General features: G+C 55.1%; 2 protein-coding genes across 2 annotated transcripts in view; both read left to right on the forward strand.

Annotated features, from left to right (window-relative positions):
- LOC122380745 (potassium voltage-gated channel protein eag-like) overlaps positions 1-10,802 on the forward strand; it is a gene marked incomplete at its 5' end in the record, with an annotated part of 52,538 nt that extends 41,736 nt beyond the window's left edge. The window contains 4 exons of the mRNA XM_043364158.1: positions 26-278; positions 3,777-3,973; positions 8,437-8,588; positions 9,232-10,802. Coding sequence (XP_043220093.1) covers positions 26-278; positions 3,777-3,973; positions 8,437-8,588; positions 9,232-9,262 — 633 coding nt within the window. The remainder of the gene's footprint in view (positions 1-25; positions 279-3,776; positions 3,974-8,436; positions 8,589-9,231) is intronic.
- A 2,475-nt stretch (positions 10,803-13,277) lies between these two features.
- LOC122380767 (uncharacterized protein K02A2.6-like) lies at positions 13,278-19,447 on the forward strand. The gene is made up of 3 exons (XM_043364208.1): positions 13,278-13,595; positions 13,845-16,244; positions 19,430-19,447. Exons 1-3 carry the CDS (start codon positions 13,278-13,280, stop codon positions 19,445-19,447), a joined length of 2,736 nt encoding a protein of 911 aa, XP_043220143.1.
- Positions 19,448-20,745: the final 1,298 nt, after the last annotated feature.

Genomic DNA, 20,745 nt, shown 5'->3' on the forward strand with positions numbered 1-20,745 from the left:
CTGACCAAAAATCACGTCATCGCAGGTTCTCAACTACTGTCCGAAGGACATGCGGGCGGACATATGCGTCCACCTGAACCGAAAGGTGTTCAACGAGCACCCGGCGTTCCGCCTGGCCTCTGACGGCTGCCTGAGGGCGCTGGCCGTGCACTTCAACATGTCGCACAGCGCTCCGGGCGACATGCTCTTCCACACGGGCGAGAGCATCGACACGCTGTGCTACATCGTCTCCGGGTCGCTGGAAGTCATCCAGGATGACGAGGTGGTGGCCATCTTGGGTGAGTACTCGACGTCGTGCGTGACTTGTGTGCACGCCTTGTGTACATACGATGAATTGTGTTGAGAATAAGTAAAAGAGGCTACTAAAGCTGTTTCACAACTTCTAGGCTGTGACTATTTATTGTATTGATTGATTGATATCTTGCTTTGTGCTCACTTTACCTACAGCCAGCTAAGATGAAATAGATGTCCACGGAAATTTTCTAGAGATGTCTCATATGGAAACTTTTTGGGCTGTTCGCGTCAATAAAGCTCCAGAATAGACCATAAATGTCTATAAGTTCTCTGACTTTCTCACCATCAGTCTGAACCACTGAAAACTCAGCTCCGCCGCGCCGGTGGAACTTTGTAAAGTTTTCTTCGAATTTGATGGAGCAGGGGATGATCGGTGGAAACGCTACCGGATGATGTAGAGGCTCCACGATATTTTGTGGTGGAGTTCCATATTTTGTATGTGGTATGGAGGTTAGCATACTAAGAACCTTAGGCACTGCAGCTTTATGGCACAATTTGTGTCCAAATTGAAAGAATATTGTATACTCCTCAGTGAAATAATCCAAGTAAAAGAAAATGTACCATCTGAAACTTACATTTGAAATATTAGACCCTCTATCATTTGCTGTTCCGAAGTCACCATCCCCAGCCATCGGTCCCGGGAGGGCGGTTCACACTGCGTTCTCTGATACGGCCTCCGAGGGTGATTATCTGGCAACGGGCCGCAGACGAGCCCCCAGCGGCCGGAATGACATGCAACATAAGCCGCGTCAGCATGCGGTTTTCCGGCCATATATCTGCATGACATGAAGGGACGACGCGATCTGTCCATTTGAATGTTTCGCTCCAAACCCAGCCAGCTAATCGGCCAAAGTGCTCTGAACGAGGCATTTTCGAAACCCGACCGGGCGACTAAATGGAATGGAATAAGCCTGTGATTGATTGCACCGGGAACAGTATGCTCTAAATCAGCCTGACTTACACTCGCGCCGGGGACCTGCTGCGACGATAAATATATCCCGGCCGAGTGAAGCGTGATCGTTTGAACAAAACGTCGCTCGGTTCATGGTTGAACGAGCCGTGGGAGCAGCTCAATTTCATCGAGACCAAGGGAAGTGAAATTACGTTTGGATATAAACTAGATATATATAGTCTGCTACGTGGATTCTTCGTCAGATGCATTTCTTGATGCAGCCCGGCTTAAAATTTTGTAACTGGTTTGATATTTAATCCCGACTTTCAACATGAAGCTTCGACAGAAATACCGCATTGCGACGAGTTGAGGTCAGCTATGTAATAGCTAGTAACTATTAAAGACAACAAACCGACGCAATCGCCGCCAAACATTTCGAACTATCGCCACATAACTTTTCTGCTGACAGCATACTCGACAAGATGTTTATTGAGATCGATGTCATGCAACTTGATACTCTACAGAGATCGATGTGTGTCGCTGCAGCGTCACTAACAAAGCTCTGTCGGCGCATTGCTTTCCGATAAGACGGCGGCGCTATCCGGCTGCACACCGGCGCGCCCGGCAGTCAACATCTCTATCGACGGGTGGGCGGCCAGCGTGGAATTCTGCCGGCCCGCTGTTTTTCGCCTTCGTCTCTGTGCAGCGTTCCGGTTCGGTCCACCCACCTATTACTCGCGTGGGTGGCGGCTCTCTATTTTTGCCGTCTCGCTCGGTCCGGCCAGCTCCGGCCGGCTCAGCGCTCAACAATTGGCGACGGCCGGGAGATCTCAGTGCTTTTGCGGAACATCCGCGGCCGTCCGCCGTCCCGAGGCAGTGCCTCCTTTGTAACGCCGCACTCAGCTCCCTGCACACAGAAAAATATTGACACCGTTAGCGGTGTAATTGCACAGTACATATCTGAGCACTTGAGGAAAGTTAATTTAGTCCCTTCCCCGCTTAAATTACTCGCGCTTCCAAATGAACACCAGGAAGAAGGTAATACATAGAACACTGTTAGGAGGGTTGGGTGTTTAACTAGTTACATGTAGCAAAACACCCAACCCTCCTTTTCCTCAAGTGCTCAGATATGTACTGTGCAATGTACGGTGTTAATATTTTTCTGTGTGTGTGGACAAGACGGCGGCCACAGCCGCGGCGCCGGCCCAGCACGGCCTCCGGACACCCTCTCCCCCCCTCTCCCTCACTGACCCGAACTCTGCCCTGCAGCTGGAGCCGCTCGTTCACAGTGACTCGCGGTCGGTCGGTTCTGTTTAGAATGGCAGCTCGCGGCTGTTGTCTCCCGATAAAGCAGTGAGGGCCGCTTTGGCGACTGTAGAGGCCGCGTTTGGGAACGGCTAAGAACCCGCTCGGCGCCAACGAGAGCGTCTGAATTGTGGTCGAGAGTGCTGGAGGAGCACTCCCGGAGTGATGAAGGGGACTCCGGGAGAGGTCGAACGGAATGGAGCCGGCGACAAACGCCGTCGGGCTGGAGGGGATCACTGGAGCGTGGAACAATGTGGATATAGAGCCTGAGAGGATTGTGTACCAGCTGAGCTGTTTTTCTTTGTTCGGTCTGAAGTGGCACTACTTCAGGTAATTCTACCTTTTGATGTTTGGAAGAATGAAAAAATCCTAAGGATGAACAGAAAACAAGCACGTGTGCTTGACACAAGTGTACATATGTGGATATTTGACTGAGGTCTACCAGGACATATATTTGTAGTAGTTTATTAGCCACCTTCACCGCACTGAGAATACCCGGAATGGCCAGTGGCTAGCCTCAGCGGATGAAATTATGCTCTCGGAAAATAAGATCCACCACAGAAAAAAGCTAAGTGCAACTCTTGGAAAAGTATTGTCCTGACTATCAGGTATACATATTCCCAGGCTCGGTCTACATGGATTATATTCATGGTCACTGTTCCAGCCTTTTCTTTGCTGTATTTTCTATTACTATCTATTACAATGCTTAACAGCACTTCCGTCGCTCACTCGCTGACTTTGCCGTTGTGGCAGGACGTCAGAGGCAGACCCGGTGGCTCTGCCGGTGGCCGTTGCCGTCCATTGCCATCCTGACTCCGGATAGCCGCCCGTCCCAGGGCCATCCGAGAGCCATTGCCGAGCCCAGCCGCCGTCAGCGCGACTGCAGACTGTTGCCATTTGCAGAAAATAGCGCCACGAGCACTGCATAATGCAGCGGAGAGTGCAATCGCAACAGATTCCCGGTCGGACGCAGTAGGAATTGATGAAACCAAGCTCGTTGCTTCGTGTCTATTTACGTTTCATTTTCAGGATTTTTTTTTTATACTGTTGGCTGTTTTATATGTTGCCTAAAAAATGTTATAATGCAATGATAAGCTAATGCTGAAAACATTTTTAAGCAGGTATTTAATGGGAAATGGGGAAGCCCTCAACCCATACGCTCTTCATGCTTTTGAAAGTAAAGCACAGGCAACGAATGGTTGCAGGTTTTACATGTTATCGCAACTATCACAAGGGCCTTAAGGGTGTGAGCGCTCACCTGATGACCTCCATCTCCCTCCGGCAGGTCAGGGTGACGTGTTCGGAGACACGTTTTGGAAGGATCCGACCGTTGGCCAGGCGGCGGCCAACGTACGAGCGCTCACCTACTGCGACCTACACACCATCAAACGCGACAAGCTGCTCGAGGTGCTCGACTTTTACCACGCGTTCGCTAACTCGTTCGCACGCAACCTGGTGCTCACCTACAACCTCCGGCATCGGGTATGTGTGCTGATACGACCCCAGCAATGGGTGGGGTTCACTTCTACACTTATAAGCCTCATAAGTCTAATCAAATGTATTGAGCATCGGTATCTGCAGCCGAATTACACTGTGAAGCGCAGGAAAGGCTCCTTCATCCTCGGTCATAACCGCTCAGCCACACCAAAGCATTCCTAAGCTTTCCGCTAATCTGTTCTTTATGCAATGCTCCCTTATAAGCTATTGCTGTATGTTGGCTAAGCCCTGACATTCAGTCAGACACCTCACCAATTCATCGGCGACGAGACGAACAAATAAGCTGAAGTGGTGAAAAGCACCCCAGACCACAGACGTCAGCACAATAAATGACCAGTGAATTAGGTAATGGCTCAGTTCTCTGAAGAAAACAGGATGTCATTTGTACAATTTTCGACATACACGCATTTGACTTGTCTACAGGAAACCCCTGTTTTTATTGAAAGACTAGAGTTTTCTCAAAGAGATGGTGCTACGCGGTGTCCAAAAATACTTGGTGATATGCTGCTAGGCGTGGCATTTAGAAGTGGAACAGATATCATATATGTAGGGCGAGATTATTAGTGGATTAGCTTTCACACGCTTCAAAAACCTGACAAGGTGCAATTTCGCCATTATTCGTCCGAAACAGCCCATTACCTGTTTGTGTATTATTTGGATAAATGGTTTATTTCCAATCGTGTGCGATTCATTCCCCCTATCGCGTCGGTCCCTTTCCTGGGTCTTTCCGCCGAAAACTGCTGAATAGTCAGCGTCTGCGTGTCGCCGTCCTGTCCCATCGGACCTCTCTGCGCCATTCAATTGGATTCCTCTCAACGGTCACGGGGCGAACGACCTGCCGTCCCCAGAGGGAATCCTTCCACACCGGCGCCAATTCCGGCTGAGCGCTGTTAGCTATTCACAGTGCGGTGCTTGCACTCGTCTCCAAAGTAAATACGGCTCGGTTTGGAGAAGCGGCCTCGTGCCCGGGGCCGGCGCCGTCGGCACGGTCAGGCTGACATGTTTGATGTTTGTGGAGGGCGTGCGGCCGCCAGCGGCGGACACCCGGCCGAAATGGGTGCCGTCCGTCCATTCGCCGGTTACGAGTCCGAGGGAGTCGGACGGAGACAGATGCGGCGCGCGTGCCGGAGTTGGAAGCCGAGCTGCCGAAGCTGAGTTTACGGAACGTCCCGCGCTGACTCAGCAGAGACACGTGTCACGGATCGCTGCTCGGCGCCGGCACTTTGTCGAGTTCGGAAACCCAATGAACTGTCAGTTGACTTCAGTTCTAAAGGTGTAAGTGCGGTCGCTGTTTTGGGTTGGAGATGTAGCGAAATTTATTCTGGTCGGTAGACTGGGCTCGGTTGAGCTAACTCAAGGTCTAAGCTATAGAGTTAGTGACACTTGAATTATGAAGCAGACCAAAGTATTCCAGAACTGTAGCGATTTTTGAAGTAACTGGGATTGTCGATGATCTCGTCAACATTCTGTACCTGACGGCAGGTCGATTTATTTTCAACGTGGTCCTTTGTACTGTTGCTAGTTATATCCCATATATGAAAAAGAAATACTTAATCTTGTCAGTCGCTATTGGATTAATAATTATATGACGTCCACTAATGCAAAGAAAGGCTGTGGATAAAAATCATACACGCACCTGTTCGGTATGACAAAGTCGAAAACAAACAAGCGATCCACTCTAAACGGTCCGGCTTCACATCTTTCTTTCGTTTTAGTAAGAGTGTCACATACAACGTCTCTCGACCAATCCTTGAAATACTCACTATGCAGTGCTCGCTGCTGGCAAGAGGTTAACTAAACATCGCAAATTAACTTGTTGAGCTCAATGCTTGGTCACTTGGATTTGTTATTTAAGTCGTCGACATGCTTTTATGGATTCAGCTCACGTTTTATCGGCGAACCGATTGCTGAATAATGACCTGATAATTGGGAGTTAGCTGGTCATCGTTCACAGTAAAGGCCGTTTAGGCGTAATTTGCACTGTGTTATTGCCTATGTCCTGCTTATTTAACGGAGCATTACCTAACCTAATTTAGCAAATCTAGGCGGACCAGGAATTTTATCATGTGACATCAGTTGAACGAATTGCAAGTTTTCCAAAGGTTAGGGCCTGAATGGTCGTGGAGGATGACTTCAAAACCATATTGTCACTCGAAGTGATGAGCCTTTTAGAGAGAAGGAATCAACATATGTTTCGGTTACAACATATTAGTTTATGTATACTGGCTATTGTTTTTTTTTTTTACTATTGTTAATGGAGATCTTCCACCAGACCATGATTGGTTTTTACCTTGGCCAATGCAACAACAGGACCATGCAGGCCTGCCACTTTTTGGTAAGATGTTTCTCAAAGAGAAAATCCTCGGAACATGAGTAAGTGTACCCATGCCACCCACGCTTCTCCACGGGAGTTCCCGCACCATATTCGGTTGATCCTCAAAGGGTCAAAGTAGTTTTCCATTGCGCCGGTGAACCATTCCCGGAGACCGGGCAACAGCTCATTATTGACCCTTTTCATGGCGCTAACCGGCCTTACCAGTAACCAGTGACGTCACAATAACACCCGTTGACGTCACGCGTATGGTGGCTGACGGCCCGGTGACATCTGGCGACGTGCCGGCGCCGCGGTCGTCTCGGTCTGCCCGGCACGTGACAGCGCCGGATTGTCAGGACCGCCGGCCGGGCTAATTTGCCTGCTATGGAGCGCTGAGTGGTAACGCGTGTCGGCAGATCTCGCGGTGGGTGCAGCCTTGGCTGACCGATCAACCCCATCTCCCCGCTCTGGTAACACGGTGTGCTGCCCGCTGACATTTGAGCGGTGCTCTAGAAGCGCCGCCAAAGTTGGGCCTGGATAATGTCAGAAATTTCGCCTGGCGAGCGTATGAAAGCACCGTTTAGGAGGCAGTGCAGCAGCGACCGCGCATTGAACCGGTGTCCTCAGAACGTCCGAGGCCATCCTTTATCGATACGCGTTGATGGCGCCTGAGGCTGGTATGTGGCACACGGTATCGGACAACGACGGCCCTGTAAGTGGCAGGGACAACCTCACAAAGGTCGCCAACCCCAGGCCACCGTCCGTCAGACGCTCCGACGGCAGCGATCGGTTCGCTGGAAATCGGTCACTCGATCGGAATAACCATTACGGGCCGCCTCACTACAGTGCGTGGCTGAAATGAACGCTGCAGCGACCGGCAAGTTTGACGACCGTCCGGCTCATGATCAGTTTCGCGTTGGTGATCGATGGGCCCTCGTTCCAGTAAGACCCCGGTAATGAGTTCCGCGAGCGTGCGCCAGTTAGTTCCGCAGGGAAAGAAAAGGTCACTGTGGACACGACACGACCGACTACAGCACGCGTGAAGGAGCGGCTTTGTAATACCTAGAGATATTGAATACTTCCCTGGGCTGAAGTGTACATACAAACAATAGGTACCGAACTGCAGGCCAATAAATAACTGAACATAATTTAATGCAACGCAGAAGTATCGCTATCTCCCTCTCTCTCCTCCTCTTTCTCTCTCTCTCTCTCTCTCTCTCTCTCTCTCTCTCTCTCTCTCTCTCTCTCTCTCTCTCTCTCTCTCTCTCTCTCTCTCTCTCTCTCTCGCTCTCGCTCTCGCTCTCGCTCTCGCTCTCGCTCTCGCTCTCGCTCTCGCTCTCGCTCTCGCTCTCGCTCTCGCTCTCGCTCTCGCTCTCGCTCTCGCTCTCGCTCTCGCTCTCGCTCTCGCTCTCGCTCTCGCTCTCGCTCTCGCTCTCGCTCTCTCTCTCTCTCTCTCTCTCTCTCTCTCTCTCTCTCTCTCTCTCTCTCTCTCTCTCTCTCTCTCTCTGTTCCCCTCACTCCTCTACCTCGCAAAACTTATTTTAATCAAAAAATTCCACTTAGTATTATTAACCGAAGGTTTGTTGTCAATAGTTAAAACACTATTCTTTAGAATTGTGTTTTTCTATTGAAAAACAAATCTGAGTTCCCTGACAATTTGGCAAAAGCTGCCTGAGATCAGTACCTACAACTTGATGCTCTAGAAAACGGCTGCTCCAAAAATTCTGATTTTTTCAGGATTTCTAGTGGGCCAGGTGATCTACGTTCTGGTATGGGTCTCCCCTCCGCGGACCATCTGGTGCACGTGCCACGTGACTTTGAAAATTTAGGCTCTGTTTCGCAGTGCTACTTGACCCAGTTTGACTCGGCTGCCGCTAGATGGCAGTGGCTCCGTACGCCTGCTATGGTAGACTGTGCCGCACGGCACGTCCAGTGAGGCAGCCCAGAAATGTCACTGAACGTCGGTCACTGCAACTGTTTTGAGGATTTCTTTGACTTACGATGACACCGTGCAAAACACCGTAACACAATACAAAGTACAACGTACCCTGCACACCGTATAGCAGTCTGGTCGATGTTCTGTGATTGGTCAAATGTGAAACGGCGAAATGACTTATGATCATGTGGCTTTCAGCTGATATTCCGCAAGGTATCGGACGTGAAACGGGAAAAGGAGCTGGCGGAACGGAGAAAGAACGAGCCAGCGACTGAGCTCAGTCAGGACCACCTTGTTCGGAAGCTGTTCTCGAGGTTCAAAAAGTCCAGCGACAACCAGATCGCCAATAGGTCAGTACGAATATAAGTTTTGCTATTATTCCTGTACAGGAAGGATTCGAAATGCAGGAAACTTCGTACGACTTCAACGCCTTGTTGACTTCAGATGTTTGGTAGGTAGGTACCCTCAATGACATGGGGCCAACTGCACAAAGCTCAAATTAAACGTGAATAAGTAGTAGGTATGTTTAAATTTGCAACAGCATCTCGGGATTCAAGCCATGTCCTTGTCCATTTTGCGTCAGACGTGGTTTCACCCGCCTTATGCAATTATTAATGACAGATCAGCATCACATACTGTCACGTGCAGGTTACGGTGCCGCCGGACGCCGGCGAGGGTGGTCCAAAACTCATCACACACGCCCACAGACCACCGCACTGCGGGTCATCAGGACTTCCCGTGACAACTCTCCGTTTACCACTTACGTGATTATTTCATCTATCTGATCGACCATGCAATTTAACTGGCCCAATATAGCATTAGAACGACCACATTTACGATAGTTCCCAAGCATCAGCCCACTGTAAACGAATTGCTGAATTCGTAGACAGATCAATACCAAACTACGTAACCTTTTGGAGCTTCACCCAAATGCCACAGGCCGACCCCAAGTCCGGGCTCCGACCTCCTCTCTGACGCTCAATCCTTCCACAGAGATGTGGAGAGTGGTCAGCGAGCTGAGTAGAGGGCGGTGGCGGCGGCGGCGGCGCGGGCGCGGCACCCGTCTCCACCGGCGGCGGCAGTCTCACCACCGTCAAACTGCCCGGCGTCTCAGAGCAGCAGGAGGTCAGCAAACGCGCGCGCAGTCGCTGGGGAGCCCTCGGCGGCAGCGCGGACGGCGACGAGCGGCGCGATAAACCCAAGATCAAGTGGGGCCTGAAGCTAGCCTCCTCTGTGGAGGAGAGGGTGCCACCTCAGCCAGCGCGTGCCGACTCTGAGAAGAAGCAGAGTCCGGGTGCCGCCGAGCCGACTGCCGCGGCTGCCACTACTAGTGTGAGCGCGAGCGAGCTGCGGCAGCTGGCCACCAGTCTGGGCGAGTTTCGAGCGGACCTCACTCGCGAGCTGCAGAAGCTCAGCCAGAGGATTGGTAAACTGGAGACAGCTATGGTGGATGTGTCGCGCCGCGTGCAGGCCAACTCGTCGAGCGAGGGCGCCGCCACAGACGTGTCGAGCGCCGCCGGACTTGTGGTATCCAGTGAGACGGCGCCGAGCTCGCGTGATGCGACTCCGGAGCCGGGAGACGGTGGCGCTGCTAAGCGGACTGACAGTGGCGCTTCCAAGCGGTCTGACGGTGATTCGAAGCGCAGTGAGGGCAGCGCGGCCGAACGACGGCGGCAGCGCGCGCGGCGGCGCTCGGCCACTGCTCAGACGAGCGTGAACGATGACTCGCTGCTGCAGCGAATGCTGGAAGACGAGATCGTCTCTCAGACGGGCGCGTTCGTCGAGGGACGGGCCAGCTCGCCCGAGGAGTACCTGTAGTGTCCGCCAGAGGCGGTGTGGTAGCCGTGGATCAGCGAGCACCGACTTCATTAATTCGCCATTTATCTTTCGGTGGGATTAGACTTGGCGCCGGCCCCGGGGCTATTGTTCAGATCTGAGATTTTATCGACAGTTGGGAGAGTTTGATCTTGGCTACCTGTGACCTGCTTGCCCGTCTCAATCAGGAGGCAGGGCAGACGGTCGAACTCAGCGATATCTGATGATCTGTTGAGGCTGCTTGTTTGTATGAGACAGACGGAACGAGCTTTGAGCAGTGTTTAGGTGGAATGTGCTCTGTGTAGGCTGGTGTTTATCCAATATGGTGACGGTGTTTAGGCCAATCAAGTTTGCGTCGTCGTTATATATCGTTTACGGACTGTACCTAGCTGCTTAGGACGATAGTTACACTATGACTGTTTTTTGTTATTGCATTTTGAGAGTTGTTATGAAACGTGCAATTATGTTGAACCCTACAGCTATCCGATGAAAAGGCTGTCATCGGTGGCAGGCATATCATGTCATTTGCTGAGTATTTTTCTGATAAATGCTCCTTTTCATTTGTCTTTTCATTGAACCAATTATTATGCCAATCTATTTGACATAAGACGTGCGAAGACGCGAGGGCTGGAAGTGAATACGGATCGGTATTTTGTGAGATGTCAGCAATACAGTGGCGTTGGGCCTCAATGCGGAATACCTACTTGTGTAATACCCACTTGTGTAATAAACATGTGCTGCTCAATATCGTCGGCGTTAAATTGCGTTGTGTTCGTGTTTGGTCCGAAATGGCGACAATAAGGAGGATCGTTATTTTTTGAGTGGCGGATGGCGATATCGCAACGACAACGTTACGTGACAACGACCATACAGGTCAACGCTTGGGCCTAAAGGAACCGGTTACCGCCACAGCTAGATAGCTGATGGATCCAGTGCAGATACTCCCAGACCACTCATGGCTCCAGAATGTCGACGAGTCGGCGACGTACATACCTACCTTACCTATATGTGGCACCGCCGCAGGCTCCCAGAAGTCATCCACAAGTAACAGGTGACCAGACTGTGGTCACTTTCAAGGTTAGAAACTTTTAATTTGCTATGTTTCGAAGGCAGCACTATAGTTTTTGGCACTATTGTATCTTGCATAGTTTCCTTATATGCTCTAAACTAGCGTTATTGTCAAATGACGAAAGCGAGCTTTTGGCTATTGAGCCCTTTGGTACGACAATTTGGAGAATAGTTCAGTTGATCCCAAGCAGTGAAATGATAACATCAGGGGAGCCTGGCTTGGGTTCATGCGGCCACCAGCTGGTCAGCTGGTGCGTCGCGGCGAGGCTGGGCTGAGCTCTCAAGCAGACTCCGGCGTAATAGCTATGACACCCAGCCAAGCGTGCTGTCACCTCACTCAGAGCCGCCGGAGCAGCCGGAGTGTCGAGTGGTGTGATCGTGTTAGCTCACGGCTGCGCTTAGGGCGACCGTCACCGGCCATCCCCGGCGGATCCAGACATGGGGGGGGGGGGATTTAGGGAAAACATCGCGCAGTGCTCAAAATCGATGAAAATGTGTTGTTTCCTAGGACAGAGAGACAACTTAGCAACTTTTATCAGGGAAACGTTTGCCCTAGATCACATAACATTGATCAAGGAATTTAAATCCAGGAAGTTTTTGGAACTATAATTTTGTGGAGCCTCGCCCACAGTGCCAGAGACCGACCTTCTGCTGGATACGCCTATGCCGGCCGCCACCGGGTTCCAAACGACCCTTACCAGTTGGCTGATGGGGGATACGCCAGTCCATAACAGAAGCTTCAAGCTGGTGATAAAAAAAAATAAGAAGTGTGGTGTCGCGAGCTGCTCCCCCCCTGCCCCGGGGCCTGGCGACGCCAGTTGCTCCCCCCTGCCCGGGGGCCTGGCGACGCCATTGGCGGCGCCGGCGCGCAGACGCGGGGTTCGAGAGCAGTCGGCCGCCGGCCCGCGCGGAGCGCGGTTGTGGTAGTAGCGATCGGTGTTTGGCGCTCTAGGAAGTTTAACGCAATGCGGCTTTGGTTGTGAATAAAGAGCTCACGTTATAACATCCTGGCGACGAGGATGAGATCAAGGTGAAGCCTTGGAGCTGTGATTGCGAGTGATGGCGAAACGGGCCAGTGATCAGTGCGCGGTGGTCAGCGAGGGCGGACAGGCCACGGACGGTGAGGGCGCAAACGTTGCTTAGTACGAATGCTTAGTGCTTAGTATTGCTTAGTATTTTTATTTTCGCGCTGCTGCTGGTAGTGTGCCTGTCGCGCGGCGGCCGTTGTCCTGGCAGGGTTTCCCATGTGATCGCCGAAATTCGTGGCGGCCATGATGCCTCGGCAGTGTGGTGTGCGTGGCGCATGCGTCGGCGTCCTGCACGCTGATTGGTCGGCCGGGGGTGACGCGCAGCTGTGGTAGCGCGTGTGATTGGCCGATCGGTGCGGCGGAGAGGGCCTCAATGCGGTTTGAGGCGCCTGGTCCCCGAAGCGGGTAATTTCGGCGGGAAGCTGGCGCGCGGCCGGGCGGTGTGGGGCGAGTGCGCATGCGCGCGCGGTGACGTGCGTGTGACGTCACTACCACGTGACGCCCCCGTCGAGAAAAGCGCGGGAAACCGCAGCTGCAGCGCCAAGTACAGGCGCAGGGGGCGCGGTGAGCGGTGACCGGTCGGCGTGAGCGGTGGCCGACCGGCGTGTGCGGTGACCGGCCGGTGTGAGCGGTGACCGGCCGGTGTGAGCGGTGACGCCCGGCTGCGGGCCGACCGGTGGAGCGGCTGCGGGCCGCCGGTGGAGCGGCTGCGGGCCGACGGTGGAGCGGCCGCGGGCCGACGGTGGAGCGGCTGCGGGCCGACGGTGGAGCGGCGGCGAGCCGACCGGAGAAACGACGTGCTGGTGAGAGGGCGGCGGCACGATGGATCCAACGGGGATGCAGATAGTGTCTGCGGTGCCGTACCGTCCAGGCACGGACTTTGAAAAGTGGCTCCGGGCATTGGAGCGGTATATGATCGCTGTTGACATTCAAGGGCCTGCGAGACGGTGTGCAGTCCTGTTGCACCTGGTGGGCCCGGACCTCGCCGATGTCAGCGATTCACTGCCTGAGGAGGACGCCGAGAGACAGGGAGAAGACGAGTTTGCTCGCCTGAAAAGGAAGCTAACACGGTATCTGGTGCCGAAGAATAATGTGGTGGCGGAAAGAGGAAAGTTTCAAGGGATGAAAATGGAGCAGGAAGAGAGTCTGGAGGAGTTCCTGGGCAGACTACGGACGCAAATCCTGCGCTGCGGCTACGAGCCGGCGCAGGTGGACCGTGAGTTGAGAGACCGATGCGTCCTGGGCAGCCGAGGTGAGCTACAGAGGAAGCTGGTCCGGGAGGCGGCGCTAAAGGGTGACGACCTCTCTCTGGAGGACGTCCGGCGGACGGCACGGGCGCACAGGGACGTGATGGATCTGACGACGCGGCTGTCTGGGGCGCCGGCGCCGGCCGAGACGGACGGGGAGGCAGTTCACCTGGTGCGACGCCCGCAGCGGACGGAGAGGGTCAGGCCGACCGAGCCCCCGGGGCCAGGCACGTGCTTCCGCTGTGGCGGCCGGGGCCACTGGCGGCGCCACTGTCCCAGCGCGCAGTCGCGGCAGGCCGGCGCGCGGCCCCGGCAGGACGGTGCGCAGCCGCGGCAGGACAGCGGGCAGCCACGGCAGGACAGCGGGCAGCCGCGGCAGGCCGGCGCGCGGCCATGGCGGGCCGGCGCGCCGCGCTGCTATCGGTGCGGAGAGCGTGGGCATCTGCAGCGTGACTGCGGCAAACAGCGAACTGGCGTGAAGCTGGTTCAGGACGGCGACCAGGCTGACTGGCAAGTCAGCGCCGTGCAGCCAGCCGCAGCTGAGTGGGCGACGGTCAGGGTGAACGGCCAGGAGTTCACCATGCTGATCGACACTGGCTCACCGGTGACTATAATCAGCGCGGAGACTCACATCCCCGGTCTGACGCTGCGGCCGAGTGAGCTGCACCTCACGTCATTCACCGGCCAGCAAATCCGTCTGCGAGGCGAGGCCGACGTCAACGTGGAGACGGACGGCCGAGCGACACGGCTGCGACTCGTCGTGTCCGACATGGGCTCTCACCGACCTCTCATGGGACGAGAGTGGATCAAGGCGCTGAGGACGGCGTCGGGTCTGGAGACGCTGAACGTGTGCCCGGTGGCGACTCAGCCGACGCTGAAGGAGGTGATGGACAAACACCGTGAGGTGTTCAAAGAAGAACTGGGCAGAATCCCGGTGAAGGTGGCGCTCAGACTGAAGGAAGGCGCCAAACCGGTCTATCGACGCGCCAGACCGGTGCCGTTTGCGCTACAGCAAGATATCGAGCGGGAGCTCGACAAGTGGCTGGATCAAGGGATCGCCGAGAAGGTGCCTCCTGGACACTTCTCCGGATGGGGTACGCCGCTCGTACCCATCCCCAAGAAGGACGGCGTGCGGCTGTGCGCGGACTATCGGATCACGGTGAACCCGCAGCTGCAGCCTCTGAAGTATCCGATGCGCACGCCGGAGGAGCTATTCGCCAGCATACGAGGGAAAAAGTTCTGCAAGCTGGACTGCAGGAACGCCTATCTCCAGTGTGAGCTGGACGAAGAGAGCCGAGAGATGACCACCGTGACCACACACCGTGGTGCGATGCGGATGAACCGTCTCCCGTACGGGATCAGCACCTGTGGAGCGCAGTTCCAGGCGATCATGGACCAGGTGCTGGATGGTCTTCCAGGAGTCGTCTGTTACCTGGACGACGTGCTGATCGGCGCCGACAGTGACCGTGAGCTGATGGACAGGCTGGACCGGGTGCTGGAGCGGCTGAAGGACAACGGCGTCCGCCTCAAGAAAGAGAAGTGCCAGTTCGGAGTCCGAGAAGTGGTGTATCTCGGTTGGCGACTGTCTGAGGCGGGTCTGCGCCCGGTGCAAGAGAAGACGGCGGCCGTCACAGCAGCACCTGACCCTCGGAACGTGCAGGAGCTGCGATCTCTGATCGGGTCAGTCAGCTATTATCAGCGGCTGCTGCCCAACCTGTCTACCGTGCTAGCGCCGCTCTACGCGCTACTGAAGACGGGCGTCAAATGGGCATGGACGGCGGAGTGCGCCGCGGCAGTGCGCCGTGTGAAGGACATGCTGTCCACGGCGCCGGTCCTGATGCGGTACGACCCCGTGCTGCCGCTGCGGCTCGTCACGGACGCCAGTGCGACAGGAGTCGGAGCGGCTCTGATGCAAGTGACGCCCGAGGGGCTCGAGAGGCCGGTACAGTACGCCTCCCGAACGCTCACTCCGACGGAGAGGAAGTACGCCCAAGTGGAGAGGGAAGCCGCAGCCGTCTCGTTCGGAGTGCGGCGGTTCCACCAGTTCCTGTTTGGTCGGCCGTTCACCCTGGTGGTCGACAACAGGACGCTCTCCAGGATCCTAAACCCGGACCGTGAGCTGCCATCTCTGGCGGCGGCTCGCATGCAAAGGTATGCGCTGCAGCTCGCGGCGTATCAGTACAAGATCGAGCTGCGCCGGACGGAGGACATGAGGCTGGCGGACACGATGTCCCGTCTGTCGGTGCCGGACGAGGCGGAGAACCGGCTGTCGGCAGAAGAGGAGGCGGCGTACGGCGGAGGCGGCGTAATGTTCATCGCCGAGCAGGGGCCGTGTCTGACCGCGCAGCAGATAGCAGTGGCCACGCGCCGAGACCCGGCGCTCGCCCGCGCTCTGGCGGCGGTGCGATCGGGCTGGCCGGCGGTGGTGGACCCGGACCTGGCTCCCTTCAAGAATCGCCGAGAGGAGCTGACGACTGAGGCCGACTGTCTGCTCTGGGGCGGCCGAGTCGTCATCCCGAGCAGCCTGCGCGACACCGTCAAGCGGGAGCTGCATGAGGGTCACTTCGGCTGCACTCGCATGAAGCAGCTGGCGAGGCGCTTTGTGTGGTGGCCGGGACTCGATGCTGAGCTGGAGGCGCTGGCTCGCGGGTGTCAGGCGTGCGTCTCAAAGCGAGCTGAGCCGCCGCAGGCGACACGGCACCCGTGGGAGCCGACGGACGGCCCGTGGCAGCGGGTGCATGCCGATTTTGCCGGACCTCTGAAGGGCACCTGGTTCCTGGTGATGGTGGATAGTTTCTCCAAGTGGGCTGAAATGATCCCAATGAAGACGACCACGTCCGAGCGGACCGTAGCGGTGATGAGGACGGTTTTTGCTCGTCTCGGACTACCACTGGTGCTGGTAACGGACAATGGCCCACAGTTCACGAGCCAGGAATTCGCCCAGTTCGCCAGCTCTAACGGGATCCGACATGTCAGAGTGGCGCCCCATCACCCATCGTCTAATGGGATGGCGGAGCGAGCGGTCGGCTCGCTAAAAAACTCACTGAAGGCGACTCTGGCAGCAGACGACAGCGGAGGCATGGAACTGGCGCTCGCCCGAGTTCTGATGGCGTACAGAGTGACTGTGCCCACCTCTGCCGTGCCAAAACTCTGTCAACGCACTCTTGCCTGCTGTGGAGTGTGCGCCCCGCGCGCAGTAAAACCGGCAGCTCTGGTGCGGCGGAGGCGTTCTCCCCTACCCTCCCCGTCGGGACCCATCCGCGACAGTCCCGGCGTGATTTGGTGTGCCGTCGCGTGAGAAGTGTATTTGTGTTGTTACTTGTTATCGATTGTTGTGTTTATTATTACGTCGCGTACCACGGGGCTGTGATGCTTGTGTGCCTTGTATCGCGTTGGCGGGCGCTCCGCCGGCCGCTGCCCGCGCTCGCTGTAGCGCCGGCCAATCAGAGGGCCGGGCCGGGCGGCTAGCCCCAGGCGCCGGCCGAACTGACCTGGGGTCGGGACTCGGAGCGGCAGTCAGTCGGCTCTCGATCTCTGCGCGGTACGTGCCCGTCCGGACACGTACGGGCACTCTCTGAGCTCGGGCGTCGCTCCGGCGATTTGAGGCCGTCCCAATAATCTAATACTGGTGGTTCGCCCTTGTGGACGACCATTTTGATGCCAGTATTCCCCCTAAATCTAATACGTTTGCATCTCTACGGAGTATGGTTTCGGCCGTTCGGTCGAACCTACTCGTAAAGTTTCCTTAGCAATTTCCCATAGTTATCCTCTCTTAATCTGGCTTAGCTCCAGTTTAACTCCGGATATAGCGCCGTTTCACCTCAGGGTTAACACACGACATACAATCGCGCACATCAGCGGGATGAGCTCATGTTCGACGGCTCAATGCGTCTGACTCGTTCTTGGATTCGTGTTTGTCTTTGCTGGCAAGTGTCTAACCAGCTCATGTCTTGTTCTTGATTTGTCTTGATTTTCGGCACGCATGAGTAAGACTTGTGCGGAGGTTTCTCCGACAAGGTTTCGACAATACATTTAAGACGTGCCAAGTACAGCTTTGACCTGGCGGTCGCGGTGATCAGTCGGCTAGTCCATTCTCTCAAATGATACAGTCCACTTAAAGCTCTCCACACCCACTTCGACTGCACGTCCCCCGCCACAGTAGGGTGCCAACGCGGGCCACTCTCTGTGGACAGCGGCAGGGCCGCTCCAAGTTTCGACGTGCAGGGCGACCTTTCAACATCAACACGGGGTAGCGGCCGCGACATAGTCCTCCGGGGGCCGGATCACTGGGAGCATTTCCACCAGGTTTGCTTATAGTGATCAATCACCAGCATATATAGGAAGAGATGGGCAAGCCAGACACCAACACAGACATTGAGTCGCTGAAAGCGAAACGCACCAAAGACCGAAGCAAAGCTACAAAATTGTCGAATGATCTAAAGCGCCTCTACACTCAGGTAGACCAAGGCAATCAGAATGCAGACAGACATGAGTTGGACTACACGATAGAACTCGCTGAAGGCCATCTTTCGCAGATGGACGAGCTGAACTCGCAGCTGAGTGAGCTGGGGTTAGAGGATGAATCCCCTCACTACGCGGAGCTTCACAGAGCAGTCGGCCTGGGTAAGCGTCTTCTCGCAGACGCAAGTAAGAGGAACGAGACTGCACCTGTTGTGACACAGGTCGTAACTCCTCAGAACCATTTCAAACTGAATTTCACGCTTCCAAAGTTCAATGGAGACCTCATGGCCTGGCAAGAGTTTTGGGAACTGTACGAAGCGTCAGTACACCAAAACAGTGCCTACTCCCCAGTGCAGAAGCTATACTACCTGAGACAGCATCTCGATGGAGCTGCAGCGCGGTCAATTCAGGGCTTGCAGTTGACAGCAGACAGCTATGAGATCGCTGTTCAAACACTGAAGGAGAGGTTCGGAAAGGACAGCCTGAGGAAGGACACCATCATCGCCAAGCTGCTCAGCCTGCCGACGGTGGCAAGCACCGACAATCTGAAGTCACTGAGACGTCTGGTGGATGATGTGACGACCGGAGTCGCTTCTTTGAAGACACTCAAAGCCGAACACACTGGTGATGTTCTTCTGCCCGTCCTGAAAGGGAAGATCCCACCGCCCTGGCGTCTTCAGTGGGCGAGGCAGCGGGGACAGACCATGGGCCAAGAACAAGGAGAGTTCGCAGAATTTCTCGCATTTCTACAGAAAGAAGTGGGGTATCTCGAAGAGGCCGCTCAAGTACCATGCAGCAAGGCTACTGATGACAGCTGTCCAACGGTACAGAAAGCGACAACAAGTGTGCTGAACACCCAGCGAGTTCAGGCAACGCCAGCTCAAAAACCGTGCCCTGTGTGTAAGGGATCCCATCGCCTCGACAAGTGTTCACGGTACCTGGAGATGACCGTCGAGGACCGCTGGACGACGGTGAAGAGGGTAAGGGCCTGCTTCCGCTGTCTCGGACGTCACTTCATCAAAGACTGTAGGAGTGGCAATTGCAAGCACTGTCAGGGTTCCCACCATACCTCTCTGCATCGTCACCAAGCCCCAGCGCCAGAGCCTGCCAGCTCTGTTCCCTACAGTCCTGCTGTACCACCTCCCGCGCCGGTACCTCCAACAGTTAGCACGCATCCATCAGTCTCTCAAAATCAACGGCCAGAACCTTCCACTTCCAGCCACGGCCAGCACTCCCATCCCAGCATGCGCTACGCAGCTCAGCGTACTACATCACAGTGTTACATTCAGACTGCGCTGGTGGTGGGGAGAGGGCCACGCGGACCCAAGATACTGAGAGCCCTGCTGGATGGTGGGTCCGACGCTTCTTATATCAGGAAGACGGTCGCCGAAGAGATGAGCCTGGACGTCATCGGCTCCGACACATTCGCTTGCGTCGGCTTCCAGGAGAGAGCAGAGGAGCCACGGTCATACGATCGCGTCGCGGTCGACCTACAAAACCGACACGGAGGTGAAGCGAGGAGATTCGAACTGTGGTGTTGTGACCGCCTGTGCGCACCTCTACCACCGGCAGAGCAGCCCGAGGGACTAGATGAGAACATCGAGCTGGCCGACGACTTCAGCGGTGGCCAGGTGGACATCCTGATAGGGACAGACCAGTACTACAAGGTCGTACTGCGGGATTGCGTCGTTCTAGATGAATCCCTGAGAGCACTGGATACGATCTTTGGCTACGTGATCCATGGAAAGGGCACTGCAACAGGACAGTCCACTCGACATGTATACCACTGTCAACAAGTGGAACAAATGTGGGACCTCGAATCCATGGGTAAAACTCCGGACCCTGAGGCTCAAAAACTCCAACGAGAACCCGAGGGAAACTCGCAGGAAGAGCGCTACGGACCAGGACTAGAAGCTGAGATCCCTGGATCCGTCCATCTTGGTGAAGACGTGGTCTTCCAAGTCTTCTGCGAGGAAGCCAGCAGGACCTGCTGTGCCGTCGTGCACGCTGCCCACGGTAGGGAGCCTCAGCTGGTGGCGGCAGAAGCCAGACTGCCCCCTCTGACAGTGGCCAGCAGTCAAAATCAGAGAATCGAGGAACCAGAAGATCCGGCAAAGGAGCTGAAGAAAACCAGCCCCTTCCAGGCCCAGAGTCAAGTACTCGACGTGCTCACAAAGGATGAAACGAGACCGTCACGGAGCTGTGCGAGTGCGGGGCTCCCATCGACTCGCACAACTCACACCAGAGGGCCATTCCTTCCGACGGACTGTTCCCATCGGAAACAAGCGATCAACATAACATCATGGGTGCTGCGGCTCATCCATAGCCTGCGCTTTCGAAAGGAGCAGCGAGCTAACGGACCACCCAGACCCAAGAAGCAGCGCAACGCTCTGTATTGGTGCATCAAACTGGCTCAGCGGAGTGCGGAGGTTCTCCGACTCCCTAGTCCCAGTCTTCGTCCGAGTGTGGAGCTTCTTCGACTTCTAAGTCACAGTTCCATCTGAGTGCGGAGGTTCTCCGACTCCAGCAAGCAATCCTACTATCCTGAGATTCGCAAGTAACTACTGTATTGTTGTGTCTTTCTCAGTCATCCATCATTCAAGTATCATGCTTTCGTTCAACGTTTCCTGTGGCAAACGCATCACAACTTACGTCATTTCCCGACGTCCCGTCAACTTGCATTTTCCTGATTTGCCCAATGCCCAGTATCTTTTCATTAGCGAAAAGTCACTCATCGTCGCCACTTTGCCCATTTTCCTCAAACCATCGAACGTTCCCAGATGTGTTACATTGTGCGTTTATTTACTCATGTTTGTATCATTAGCAGGCCAACATGGATGTGACTATGCTCAACGATGACGAGGCCGGAGACTGGCTGGCGGACCGGG

This window comes from Amphibalanus amphitrite, unplaced genomic scaffold (genome assembly GCF_019059575.1).
Source record: "Amphibalanus amphitrite isolate SeventyFive unplaced genomic scaffold, NRLGWU_Aamphi_draft 000106F_arrow, whole genome shotgun sequence".
Lineage (NCBI taxonomy): Eukaryota > Metazoa > Arthropoda > Thecostraca > Balanomorpha > Balanidae > Amphibalanus > Amphibalanus amphitrite.

Bases quoted from the DNA above. Each gene is read 5' to 3' on its own strand.
- LOC122380767 (XM_043364208.1), top strand. From the start codon at position 13,278: ATGGAGCAGGAAGAGAGTCTGGAGGAGTTCCTGGGCAGACTACGGACG. The intron at 13,596-13,844 runs GTCAGGCCGACC...GGGCATCTGCAG, and splicing joins GCCCGCAGCGGACGGAGAGG to CGTGACTGCGGCAAACAGCG.